Source organism: Heterodontus francisci, chromosome 45 (genome assembly GCF_036365525.1).
Source record: "Heterodontus francisci isolate sHetFra1 chromosome 45, sHetFra1.hap1, whole genome shotgun sequence".
NCBI classification, from domain to species: Eukaryota; Metazoa; Chordata; class Chondrichthyes; order Heterodontiformes; family Heterodontidae; genus Heterodontus; species Heterodontus francisci.
Genome location: NC_090415.1, coordinates 12,312,012 through 12,325,559, shown reverse-complemented (window position 1 = coordinate 12,325,559; position 13,548 = coordinate 12,312,012). Strand labels below are relative to the sequence as shown.

Sequence of the window (13,548 nt, the reverse complement as noted above, 5' to 3'; positions counted from 1 at the left end):
ATGCACTTCCTCCTGCCATATTCTGTATATATGACCAAATAGATTATTTTGTTAACAACTCAAAAACATCATCGCTGCCAGTGTTATCATATTATATTTGATCAACTCTTTCCACTCCACAACCCTCCATATTTTTTCAGACCTGTCTTGCTGAATATTTGTAGCCAGTAATAATAAGTTCCCATGCCTCGCCTAGTTTCAGCCAGAATTATGTAATTGCCACTAGATAAATCTTTCATGTGGTTACTTGTGGCTGCAGCTGACCAACCTTATTTGGCGCGCAACGTAGATTTAAAGACTTGCACTTCAATGCTTGCACTTGCCCATGTCTGACCCCAACTATACTGGACGGTTCCGTCCTGGTGATGAACGGAAGTGCAGCAGGCCGGAACATCCTGATAAGGAATGGAAGGGTCGAGAAATTATATGTACAGGGTGAAAAAATAGACGTGTTCGTACCAGCAAAATGGAAATGGTTGAAGAGACAGAGGGACTCAGAAAGTCATGGTTAAGTTCGGGCAAAGGGGGTTGGACGAAGTACACCAGCTCCAAGTAAATCGCCACCATGGACTGAAAAACACAATATACAAAAAAGGCTCTTTTAAGAGCCACCCACAATTTCTCTGAAATAGCTACATCATCATGATTATCGAATTCTTTTTATGTTAATATGAATACTGTGCAAATTTTTGATGGCGGTTGTATTCTCTGTTTAAATCCGTTCAGTTCAGGTTAATGCAGATTCATTCGGCCCCTTTGCTATATTTCGAAAATGAAAGCTGATTTAACGCATGATTTAAAGATGTTCTCAGTTACTTGGTTGCCGTGTTGAAGTTTGATTATCTTTATGAATAAGTACATTGTTAAGAAACCCCTTTGGTTTAGGCACCCTCAGTCTCTAACCGGTGACACTGAAAATCTATACTCCGCTTTTGTCTCCCACGAAAAGGGATCAATCTAGAATCAGTGATACAGTATAATTACGAAGATTGACCTGAAATGTGTCCGGTTACAAAATGCTGTGAATGAGTCTTTCAGCCGCTGGTTAGACTGCATCATGAAAAAGAATAAAGCAGAATACATGGCGGATTACAAAAGCGAATCTGGGACAAAATGTGGAATAAAAAAATGAAAACGTTTTTGCAATGTTTTCTGTAAAACAATATGACATATAAATGTGATATTCTATATTGAAGCCGCCCCTTGTTTTACAAATATATTGGCGGGCTTTTCAAATGTGAAATATCGTTGGGAGCCTGACCATTTCGCGCTCTTATTTTCCGCTCTCAACTCACTGTCTTCTTGTGATTGGTGAATTGAGCAGCTCTCTGATTGGTTACATGTACAGTACAATGACACCGTGTGCTGACTGACCAATCAGCAGTGTCCCCAACACCATTCCTCCAGAAGGTACAAGGAGGAGGAATGTGGGCGGATCTCAGCATTCTTCGTGAAAGTGTTTGCGAGATTGTGGCAATGTCTGGAAGAGGGAAGACCGGTGGTAAATCTCGGGCCAAGGCCAAGTCTCGCTCCTCCCGAGCTGGATTGCAGTTCCCGGTCGGCCGTGTTCACCGCCACCTCAAGAAGGGGAACTATGCTGAGCGGGTGGGTGCCGGAGCCCCGGTCTATCTGGCTGCTGTGCTCGAGTATCTGACAGCTGAAATCCTCGAGCTGGCCGGCAACGCGGCCCGGGACAACAAGAAGAGCCGTATCATCCCCAGACACCTGCAGCTGGCCGTCCGCAACGACGAGGAGCTGAACAAGCTGTTGGGAGGGGTGACCATCGCTCAGGGCGGGGTGCTGCCTAATATCCAGGCCGTGCTGCTGCCCAAGAAAACCAGCGCTCCGAGCACGAAGGGCAAGTGAAGCGGCCTGACTTGAATCTGTGAACCCAAAGGCTCTTTTCAGAGCCACCCACTTTATCTGTGAAAGGGCTGGTTACTGTCTGAAAGACTGTAATATTACACTGTTATCATTGTTTTGTGATGGAATGACGTGTACTGGATTTTGGCATTTAGTTGCTCATCAGATGAAATGCATTCTAATTCCCTCAGACCCTATTGGAAAGGCACTTTTACCATTCTACCCTTTATGTACCACAAACATTTGTTCAGTCCGAAAACGATCGCCGGTCTATTAAAATGCGCTGTGCACATTGGTATCGCTACTCTAGATCTTACAACTGACACGTCATTAAATCTCCAGCTGCCGGATGCAGACAAAAGTATTTGTGTCTCCCGGCTTTGAGTAAATAAGTGGTCAAATCCTTCTGAGACGTTCACGTGCTGGAATGAACAAGAGATCACAACTCTTTCTTTTGTCGATTTGGTGGCTCTGAAAAGAGCCGTTGTGGTATTTGATGCGAACTCAGTTCGGGGCAGGGTCAGTTTAGGCTCGCTCCCCGCGGATGCGGCGTGCCAGCTGGATGTCTTTGGGCATGATGGTGACTCGCTTGGCGTGGATGGCGCACAGGTTGGTGTCCTCAAAGAGCCCCACCAGGTAAGCCTCGCTGGCCTCCTGCAGGGCCATGACGGCAGAGCTCTGGAAGCGCAGGTCTGTCTTGAAGTCCTGTGCGATCTCCCGCACCAGGCGCTGGAAGGGCAGTTTGCGGATGAGCAGCTCGGTGGATTTCTGGTAGCGGCGGATCTCCCTCAGAGCCACAGTGCCGGGTCTGTAACGGTGAGGCTTCTTCACTCCGCCCGTGGCTGGAGCGCTCTTGCGGGCCGCTTTGGTAGCCAGCTGCTTGCGGGGAGCTTTCCCTCCGGTCGATTTGCGCGCTGTCTGCTTGGTTCTGGCCATTATCTACGGAGACCTTACACAATGTCGCGTTTAATGCTGAAGCTGCTCAGGGACTGCCTATTTAAGACAGTCGAACGACCGCCCTAATGTTGTGATTGGATGAAGCCCCGTCCATCATCCAATTTGAAACGATGGAAAAGGGCGGTGGGAATTGCTGCTCCCTGATTGGTTGAAATGCAACTGAAATTTCATCAATTTCAAAAAGCCCGCCAATTTCAAATTAGCAAACTGCTCAAAGATTAAATAAAACCGAATTCGGGGGAACAATTATAAAATCTCATTGCTCGGTGCTTCATTTTTCGGCCCTCGATTCCCCCTCCGTTTCTTCCAATACGGTTTGAATTGGGGTTCATTCCTTGTTCGGTCTCAGGCGGGAATAAAGCTCCGGTCATTGCTTACTCTCACGGGAATAAATCCATCATCTTCACCGGTAGTTGGTCCTGTCTGTGCCAGCCGGAAAGCTCTCCACCCATTCTCATCCCACCTGCCAGCATTTGGTCTGTAATCCTGTAGAATATGCACTTGAGGTGCATATCCAGACTTCTTTTGAATGATTTGAAGATTTCTGCCTCAACTCCCCTTTCAGGCATTGAGTTCCAGACCCCCACCATCCTCTAGATGAGAGGGAAAAAAAACCTTGTCCTCATCTTCCCTCAAATCATTCTACCAAACGCTTTAAGTCTTTGACCCCTCGTCAGTGACCTCTGTATTAAGGTAAATTGGCCCTTCACCTACACTCTATCCAGGCTTCTCAAAATGTAATCCAATTCAATCAGATCTCTCCTCAGCATTCTCTGTGCCACAGAGAACAACCACGGACCATTCAATCTTTCCTCATAGCTGCATTTTTTCCAGTTCCGGCAACATCCGGTTGAACTGCAACAGAAATTGAATCAATTTCAAAAAGCCCGCCATTTTCAAATTAGTAAACGACGCAAAGATGAAAGAAAACCTAATTTGGCGGGAACAATTATAAAATCTCATTGCTTTTAGCGTCATTTTTTTCCGCCCTCGATCCCCCTCTGTGTCTTCCAACACGGTTTGAATAGGGATTCATTCCCTGTTCGGTCTCTGGCGGGAATAAAGCTCCGGCCATTTCTTACTGTAACGGGAGTAAATCCTTTTCTACATCTTTACCGGCGGTTCAGGTCGGCAATGGACATTATCAAATGCAACCTTTTAATTCATGACGCGGTTATTAAACATGGAACAGAAGAAGACAGTGAAAAAATGTGAGACGTAAAGTGACTATAAGAGAATGCAATACTGATCTGATAAAGTCCACATAACATTGGATGAGCTGCAACAATTTCACATCCCAAGACATCCCCGCTGCAGTTTCAAAGTTACTTATCTCTATATGAGGTTTTGGGTGGCTCTGAGAAGAGCCTTTTGTTTTTGGTAGACAAGGTGGATTTGTTTAGCCGCCGAATCCATAGAGAGTGCGGCCCTGGCGTTTCAGAGCGTACACCACATCCATGGCGGTGACCGTCTTGCGCTTGGCGTGCTCAGTGTAGGTGACCGCATCTCTGATCACATTCTCCAGGAAAACCTTCAGCACCCCGCGGGTCTCCTCATAGATCAAACCCGAGATTCGCTTCACTCCGCCACGGCGAGCCAGGCGCCGAATTGCTGGCTTGGTGATGCCCTGGATGTTATCACGAAGCACTTTGCGGTGCCGCTTTGCTCCGCCTTTGCCCAGTCCTTTGCCTCCTTTACCTCTTCCCGTCATGACGCTTCTTCAGACAAACCGATTTTGAATGAGAAACGAGTAGTTTCTGCTGCCTTTTTATACAGCCTGCCCCGACCTGACTGAGAAAGAGACAGAGAGCCAGAGGCGGGTCTGGAGGAAACTGAGTGACAGACAGAGCAGAGAAATGTCTTTGATCCTCTCGCTCCGCCTCCCACTTGCTCGAACCGCCAATTCAAGAAAAAACAGTTCTCGACATTCGAGCTCAGCATAAAACCTGGAGATTCGGCCTTTATCGCCAATGATAACAAAAACCGGCGGTCTAAATACGGATCTGTAACAAATAAAAGTTAGTAATATAAAAGCCTAAGTGCAGTGCTTCCGATCACAAGTCAACCTGTTTCCGCACACCTCTCCTCCCAGACGGATTGAGCAGTTTACTGAAACCGAACCCCAGCTGAATTTTAGAAAATCATGTATTGGAGTTTGAGATGTGACGCGGGGTATCTCGCCCGTGTTACTGTGTTACAGGCTGTCGCCCTGAAACGAGCATGAACTGAGACTTCACCGAACATATACCCGGGTACAGTGAGGCCCGGACATCCCTGATTTGTTGCAGAGAGTGAGGAAGGGCTGGGTTGAGAGTCACCAGGGAACTTGGATTTAATTCAAATCATTTCTAGGTGAAATGTGCACACGACTGCGGGACAGGGATCATTTGATCGGGGGATCAGCTCTTTCCTGAGAGACGTGGGTGGCTCTGAAAAGAGCCTTTGGGTTCAGATGTCTACAAGTTTCCCGTGCTGTTTCACTTCTTTCCAAGGGCTGCTTTCTGAGCCTTTGCTGCTTTCGGCTTCTTCCCGCCCCTTGATGATTGAACTTTCTTGGGCGGCTTTCCGCCCGTGGCCCTCTTGGCTTTATTAGCATTCTTCGCTGGAGATTTTTTTGGAAGCGTTGCTTTCTTTACCGCCTTCTTTGGCGTTGCCGTCTTCTTGCTGCTCACTTTCTTGGCTGCTGTCTTCTTGCTGCTCACTTTCTTGGCTGCTGTCTTCTTGCTGCTCATTTTCATTCCGACTATTTTCTTCCCTGGGGATTTCTTGGCTGTTTTCTTTGTTATCAGTTTCTTGGCAGCTGTTTTCTTCACTAAAGATCTCTTGGCTGCTCCTGTCTTAATCTTCTTCACCACATTTCCCTTCTTTTCCTGTTTCGCGATTTTGAAGGTGCCGGAGGCCCCCGTGCCCTTCGTCTGCACCAGGAAGTCTTTCGCCACAAGCCGCTTGATACTTTGCTTGATTTGGAACTTGCCCTTCTCCACATCGACACCTTTAACACGCAGAGCCTTCTTTATTGCCTGCAGTGACATCCCACTGCGGACACTGCATTCCGCCACAGTCTTGAGGATCAGCTCGCCCAACTTGGGACCGCCTGACCCCTTCCGGGGAGCCGCCTTCTTCTTCTTGGGAGTCTTGACTTGAGCGGCGGCGGCTGGAGGAGCCGTTTCGGCGGCTGCAGTATCGGTCATGTCCAGGACTCTGCACAAAGTCTCTCTGTCAGTCAGAACTGGGTCAGAAATGAAGCTGGTGGTGGCGGCACTGAGCAACTTAAAGGCAGCGAGCGGACGGGGCGGAGACAACCTGCTGTCAGCTCCCGGCTCCTGCTGCCTCTCTGTGTTTCTCTCTGGTCCTAAACTCTCCAATTCCACTGAAATTCGGGTATTCCAGAGTCCCAGGCTAGATCCTTCCTGTCTCTGACATCAGAATGTTTGCTGTCACAGAGGTTTCACTTGAAGTAAAGACTCCATTTTCGACTGAAACCCGTTTCATTGCTGCACTGATGACTCTCTCAGCCGATCGCTGACATGTTCCATACTTTTCGATTAAAATCTTGAAATCAACAAACAAACAACACTTCATTCCCACTTTGAGGATTAGAAGGGGAGCAAAGTGCTTCTTTGACTGGAAAATCTTGTTATTTTACACAAGAGGGACTCGGAAATCCGACGATGAGACCAGACCCACAAACACAGTGGCATTAGACTAACGCGCCCGCCCCTTTAATACACTCTCTTCCACAATATTCACATCCACACAATCTCAGGCCGAACTGTTCGCTCAATTTAGCGTTCCCAGGACAGGATTTCCCCTTCGCTCGGCCTGTGCTGCGGATTCACGGTGGGTATTTGTATTTTCTAGACTCAGTAAGTGTTAAATACTCTGAGACTGGCGCTGCGAATGTTGTATGTTTATCAGGTTCGACGGCAAGAGCAAATCACAGCTTTGAATGTGTTCAAACTACTGTCCGGTTTGATGTTATTGATCGCACACATAAACATGTTTCCTGACGGTGAAAATACAAATTATCGACTGTCTCTTCCTATAGTCTATCCATATTTTTCCAGGTGTCCCAGACATCCCATTGTCAACGAGGAGAGATGTCCAGTTATAGAATAATCCCACATTCAGACGCTGTGTTTTTTTTTTGTTCCAGGCAGTGACAGGCTGGTTCTCTCCGTCCTTCGTTGCAGGACTGAAGACACCGTCTGTTCAGCGTGTCCATAACACGCTCAATAACACCATTACCCTTTAATATACAGCAACAGAGGGACAGAGAGAGGGAGAGTGAAAGAGAGAGAGGGGTGAGAGAGGGAGAGAGAGAGTGTATCAGTCTTACATTTCCAAAAGGTCTGGCAGCATCTGTGGAGAGAGAAGCAGAGTTAACGTTTCGGGTCAGTGACTCTTCTTCGGAATTGTGTCTCTCCCTCTGCCTTTGGTGCTGTATCTATGTTCGCGATACAGTTAGTGAGTGTTATATGTATGTATTCTATTGTAGTACTGATAGTCTCTCACTCGCTCTATGTCTGTCTGTGTGTGTCTCTCTCTGATGATACAGGTGAAGGTGACAGAGGGGTGAAGGGGTTCGAAGAAAGGTCACTGACATGAAACGTTAACTCTGCTTCTCTCTCCACAGATGCTACCAGACATGCTGAGTATTTTCAGCATTTCATGTTTTTATTTCAGATTTCCAGCATCCGCAGTATTTTGCTTTTATTATTATAATGTCCAACTGTGTGTCCATATCACACTGAACAACAGTATTTCACCTTCACCTGTATCATCAGAGAGAGAAAGAGAGAGAGAGAGAGAGAGAGAGACCATCAGTACTACAATAGAATGCATACACATAACACTCAGTAACTGTATCGCCAACATAGATACAGCACCAAAGGCAGAGGGAGAGAGACAGCATCAATAGCGAAAAAAAGGCAGAGAGAGAGAGAGAAAGATGTGGAGTGGGCGAGAGGCTTGGGTGATGGTGAGAAGGAGAGATATGCATTCACTCAGAATCATAGAAACATTGAACGTTTATGGCACAGAAAGGAACCACTTGACCCATCGTATCTGTGCCAGCCGAAAAAATTTCCACCCATTCTAATCCCACCTGCCAGCATTTGGTCCGTAACCCGGCAGATTCCGGCACTTGAGATGAATATCCAGACTTCTTTTGAATGATTTGAAGGTTTATACTTCAACTACCCTTTCAGGCAGTGAGTTCCAGACCACCACCACCCTGTTTGATTTATTCATTCATATGATGTGGGTGTTGCTGGCTTGGCCAGCATTTATTGCCCATCCATAACTGCCCTTGAGGGGGTTGTGGTGAGATGGCTTCTTGAACCACTACACTCCATGTGAGGTAGGTACAATCATAGTGTTGTTAGGAAGGGAGTTCCAGAATTTTGACATAGCGACAGTGAAGGAATGGCAATATAGTTCGAAGTCAGGATGATGTGTGATTTGGAGGGGAACTGGCAGGTGATGGTGGTCCCATGCATCTACTACCCTTGTGCTTCTAGTTGGTAGTGTTCGCGGGTTTGCAAGGTGCTGTCTAAAAAGCCTTGGTGTGTTGCTGCAGTACATCATGTGGATGGTACGCATTGCTGCTACTGTGTGTCGGTGGTGGAGGGAGTGAATGTTTGTGCATGGGGTGGCAATCAAGTGGGCTGCTTTGTCCAGGATGGTGTCGAGCTTCTTGAGTGTTGTTGGATCTGAACGCATCCAGGCAAGTGGAGAGTATTCCATCACACTCCTGACTCCCGCCTTGGAAATGGTGGACACGCTTTGGGGAGTCAGCAGGTTATTTGCTCGTCGCAGGATTCCTATCCTCTGATCTGCTCTTGTAGCCACGGTATTTATATGGCTACTCCAGTTCAGTTTCTGGTCAATGGTAGACCCTCGGATATTGATAGTGGGGGATTCAGCGATGCTAATTGCCATTGAATGTTAAGGGGAGATGGTTAGAATCCCTCTTGTTGGAGATGGTAGTTGCCTGGCACTTGTGTGGCGTGAATGTTACTTGCCTTTTATCAGCACAAGCCTGGATATTGTCCAAGTCTTGCTACATTTCTACACAGACTGCGTCAGTAGCTGAGGAGTCACAAATCATGCTGAACCTTGTGCAATCTTCAGTGAACATCCCACTTCTGACCTTATGATTGAAGGAAAGTCATTGATGAAGCAGCTGAAAATGGTTGGACATAGGACAATACCTTATGGACCTCTTGCAGTGATGTCCTGGAGTTCAGATGAATGACTTCGAACAACCACAACCATCTTCCTTTGCACTAGGTATGACTCCAACCAGCAGAGAGTTTTCCCACTGATTCCCATTGACCTCAGTTTTGCTCGGGTTCCTTGTTGCCATACTCGGTCAAATGCTGCCTTGATGTCAAGGGCAGTCACTTTCTTCTCACTCTTGAGTTCAGCTCTTTTGCCCATGTTTGAACCAAGGCTGTAATGTGGTCAGGAGCTGAGTGGCACTGGTGGAACACAAACTGAGCGTCACTGACCAGGTTATTACTGAGCAACTGCCGTTTGATGGCACTGTTGATGACACCTTCCATCACTTTATTGATGATTGAGAGTAGACTGATGGGGTCTAATTAGCCAGCTTGGACTTGTCCTGCTTTTGGTGTCCAAGACATACCTGGGGAATATTCCACATTGCTAGGTACATGCCAGTGTTGTAGCTGTACTGGAACAGATTGGCTATGGGCCCAGCAAGTGCTGGAGCACAGGTCTTCAGTACTATTGGAGAACATTGTCAGAACCCAGAGCCTTGGCAGTATCCAGGACCTTTAGTCGTTACTTGATGTCACACGGAGTGATTCGAATTGGCTGAAGTCTGGCATCTGTGATGCTGGGGCCTTCAGGAATAGTCTGAGATGAATCATCAACTCGGCACTTCTAGCGAAGATTGTTGTAAAAGTTTCAACCTTATCTTTTGCACTGATGTGCTGGGCTCCCTCATCATTGAAGATGGGGATATTTGTGGAGCCACCTCCTCCAGTTAGTTGTTTAGTTGTCTACCACCATTCACGGCTGGATGTGTCAGGACTGCAGCACTTCGATCTGATCCATTGGTTATGAAATCGCTTGGCTCTGTCTATCGGATGCTGCATACGCAGTTTGACATGCAAGTAATCCTGTGTTGTAGCTTCACCAGGTTGAGACCTCATTTTGAGGTATGCCTGGTGCTGCTTCTGGCATGCCCTGCTGCACTCTTCATTGAATCACGTTTGGTCTCCTGGTTTGATGTTAATTGTAGAGTGAGGGATATGCCGGGCCATGAGCTTAAAGATTGGGGTTGAGTACAATTCTGCTGCTGTTGGTACCTCGCTCATCTTATACGAACATACGAATTAGGAGCAGGAGTCGGCCACTCAGCCCTTCGAGCCTGCTCTGCCATTCAATAAGTTTATTTCTGAACTGATTACTCCACATTTCCAGCACGACCCGGTTTTCTACACTCCCTTTCTTGTCAAGAATCTATTTACCTGGACCTGAAAAATATTCAAAGTCTCTGCTTCCTTCGCCTTCTGAGGAAGAGAATTCCCAAGTCTCACGACCCTCCAACAAAAAAAAAATCTCCTCATCTCTGTCTTAAATGTGCGACCCCTTATTTCTAAACAGTGACCCCTTGTTATAGATTCTCCCACAAGGGGAAACATCCTTTCCACATCCATCCTGTCAAGACCCCTCAGGATATTATATGTTTCAATCAAGTCACATCTTACTCTTCTAAATTCCAGCGGATACAAGCTTTGCTTCTCCAATATTTCCTTTTAAGACAGCCCGTCCATTCCAGGCATTAGCCTAGTAAACCTTCTCTGTACTGCCTCCAACGCATTTACACCGTTCCTTAAATAAGGAGACCAGTACTGTACACATTAATCCAAATGGCCCACAGACCCTCATGGATGCCCAGTTTTGCATTGCTAGGTGAGGAAAACTTTCCCTTATTTCCCCTCTAATCTTTCTACCAAACACTTTAAGTCTTTGCCCCCGAGTCATTCTCTATGAAGGTAAATGGGCCATTGACCTCCACTCTATCCAGGCCTCTCAAAATGTGATATATTTCAATCAGATGTACCCTTCTCTGTTCCAAGGAGAACATCCCAGCCCACCCAATCTTTCCTCATAGCTGCATTTTTAGGTCCCGAAAATGTCCTCGTAAATCTCCTCTGTACCCTCTATAATGCAATTACATCACTTCTATAATGAGGTGATGAGAACTGCACACAGTACTCAATTTGTAGCCTAACCAATGGTTGATATATTTCCAGGATAACCTTCCTGCTATTATATTCTATACCTCGGCTAATAAAGGGAAGGATTCCATATGCCTTCTTAACCACCTTATCGACCTGTCCTGCTACCTTCTGGGTCAGTGGTCATTTACTCCAAGGTCCCTCACATTCTCTACACAACTCAGTATATTCCCATTAATCGTGTATTCCTTTGCCTTGTTTGACCTCCCAAAATGCATCACCTCACACTTATCCGGGTTGAATTCCATTTGCCATTTTTTGCTCATATGTCCAGACCATCAACATCTTCCTGCAGCCGACAGCAATCCTCCTCGTTTTCTATCACACGACCAATTTTTATGTCATCTGTAAACTTCTTCTTCATGTTCCGTACATTTACGTTCAAATCATTAATATCGACCACAATGAGCAGGTGACCCAGTCCTGAGCCAAGCGGAACGCCAATGGAAACAGCCCTCCAATCGCAAAAACACCCGTTAACAATTACCATTTATTGCCTGCCACTAAACTTAATTTGCATCCAGCTTACTGTATTTTCCTGGATCACACGGGATTTTATTTTTTTTAACCAGTCTGCCATGTGGGACCTTGTCAAAATCCTTGCTAAAATCCATCTAGACCGCATCAACTACAGTGCCATCATCCAACTTCCTTGTTACTTCTTCAAGAAATTGGATCAAGTTGATCAGACGAGATCTTCCCTTCACAAATCCACGCTGACTATGCTTGATTAATCTTTGTCTTTCTAAGTGACAGTTTATCCTTTCTCTCTGAATGGATTCCAATATTTTGCCCACGACTGAGCCTGTAATTATTGAGTTGTAGGCTGAACTGTAAGATTTGTTTCATCTCGAAAGTTCCGCCAGGGGAGAGCGACGATACAAACTCATCTCTCACTGATATGGTGCAACAGGCAGCCACATTATTAATCTCACATTCCGAGGACGTGTCCGAAAGTGAGGCACACAATGTCCCAAATTTAACTTGTTTCTGCCCTGTTGAGCTCTCTGCAATCTTTCAGCTCAAACCGTTCGCTATGACTCTCAGTGACCGACAGTTTAAATCTGCTGACATGAATGTAGGACTGTTATTGTCAGATATTAACTCCTGCGCGATCCCAGCAAACACACCGACTCCCTCAGAGGATTGCTTTGAGAAGCCGGGCTGAAGGACAGCAAGCATACTGCAGAGAATAATCTCAAGTTGAACTTCACAAAGGGGTAATCTCCCAGAAGGGAAACATCACTATCTTACCCACAGCCCCGGTTTCATTGCTCAAAATGTGAAAAAAACTGAACTGGATAAAGTTCCAATTGATTTTATTGAATTTCACAACGTTGCCTAAAGATGCGCATGTGCGTCATAGCCCCGCCCACACCGCTGATGATTGCTAACCTTTAGAGCGCATGCGCTCACTTGCGCCAGCTCGGCTGCTGATCGTCATTTACTTGCAAGAAACAGAGTGAGGCAGGAAGTGATCCTGTAACATGGAGTGAGCGACGGAAGGCAGAGGCATTTCTCGGGCTGCGTGTGCACTGCGTAAGTGAGACAAAAGGTCAAGAAGCTGCTGTTGAAATTCATGGCTGTTTTCTCTACTCATCCTGTAATACTTGCCCCTGGTTTAGCTCCTATTTCACGCTGTTTGTTGTTATTGAAAAGTGAATCGTGAAAACAGAGCCGGACTGTTGGCATTTATTGCAAGGGGGATGGAATATAAATGTAGGAAAGTCTTTCTACAACTCTGCAGGGTGTTGTTGAGACCTCACCTGGATTACTGGATACAGTTGTGGTCTCCTTCGCTCATGAGGGATGTATACGTGCATTGGATGCAGTTCAGGCAAGGTTCGTTCGGTTGCTTCCTGCGATGAATCGGTTGCCTTGTGAGGAAAAGGCTGAGCAGGTTGTGTTACACTCATTGGAGTTTGTAATAATCAGATCTAATCTTATCGAAACAATGTAAGATTCTGAGGGGTCTTGACAGAGTAGATGCTGCAAAGATATCTCCCCTCTTGAGGGAATCAAGAACCACGCCGCACAGTTTCAGAATAAGGAGTCTCCCATTTTAGACGGAGGTAAGGAAGAATTTCATCTCTCAAAGCGTCATTAATCTAAGGAATTTTATACCTAAGAGAGCAGTGGATGCTGATGATAAAAAAAAAACTCATCCTGGAATATATTTAATCTACAAGGGAGTAATGGGTTTTTACCCAGGCGGGATAATGGAGCTGAAGCCAAGATCAAATCAGGCATGATTTTATTGAATGGTGGATCAGGCTGGAGAGGCTGAATGGCTGACTCCTGCTCCGAGTTCTTAGGTTATTACATTATAATGCCAGATGGAAATAGAAACCTGACCTGCACAAATATCCCTGCTCCATCAGGTCGTCCCAACCTTGGAGCAGTGTAGATGTTGGCTTATTTCTGGATGTCCCAAAATTGCTGTGAAACTGCC

General features: G+C 46.2%; 2 protein-coding genes across 2 annotated transcripts; one reads left to right on the top strand and one right to left on the bottom strand.

Moving 5' to 3' along the window:
• The first annotated feature begins 1,472 nt into the window (after positions 1–1,472).
• On the top strand, positions 1,473–4,035 carry LOC137356397 (histone H2A-like). The gene is made up of 2 exons (XM_068022284.1): positions 1,473–1,845; positions 3,793–4,035. The coding sequence occupies exons 1-2, from the start codon at positions 1,477–1,479 to the stop codon at positions 4,033–4,035; spliced, it is 612 nt and encodes a 203-aa protein (XP_067878385.1). The 5' UTR covers positions 1,473–1,476.
• Positions 4,036–4,219: 184 nt separating this feature from the next.
• Positions 4,220–4,531, bottom strand: LOC137356202 (histone H4). The gene has a single exon (XM_068022052.1). It carries the CDS (start codon positions 4,529–4,531, stop codon positions 4,220–4,222), a length of 312 nt encoding a protein of 103 aa, XP_067878153.1.
• Positions 4,532–13,548: the final 9,017 nt, after the last annotated feature.

Coding starts and splice junctions, on each gene's coding strand:
- LOC137356397 (XM_068022284.1), top strand. CDS start 1,477: ATGTCTGGAAGAGGGAAGACCGGTGGTAAATCTCGGGCCAAGGCCAAG. Junction 1,846..3,792: donor TGCCCAAGAAAACCAGCGCT/CCGAGCACGAAG, acceptor CATTGCTTTTAG/CGTCATTTTTTTCCGCCCTC.
- LOC137356202 (XM_068022052.1), bottom strand. CDS start 4,531: ATGACGGGAAGAGGTAAAGGAGGCAAAGGACTGGGCAAAGGCGGAGCA.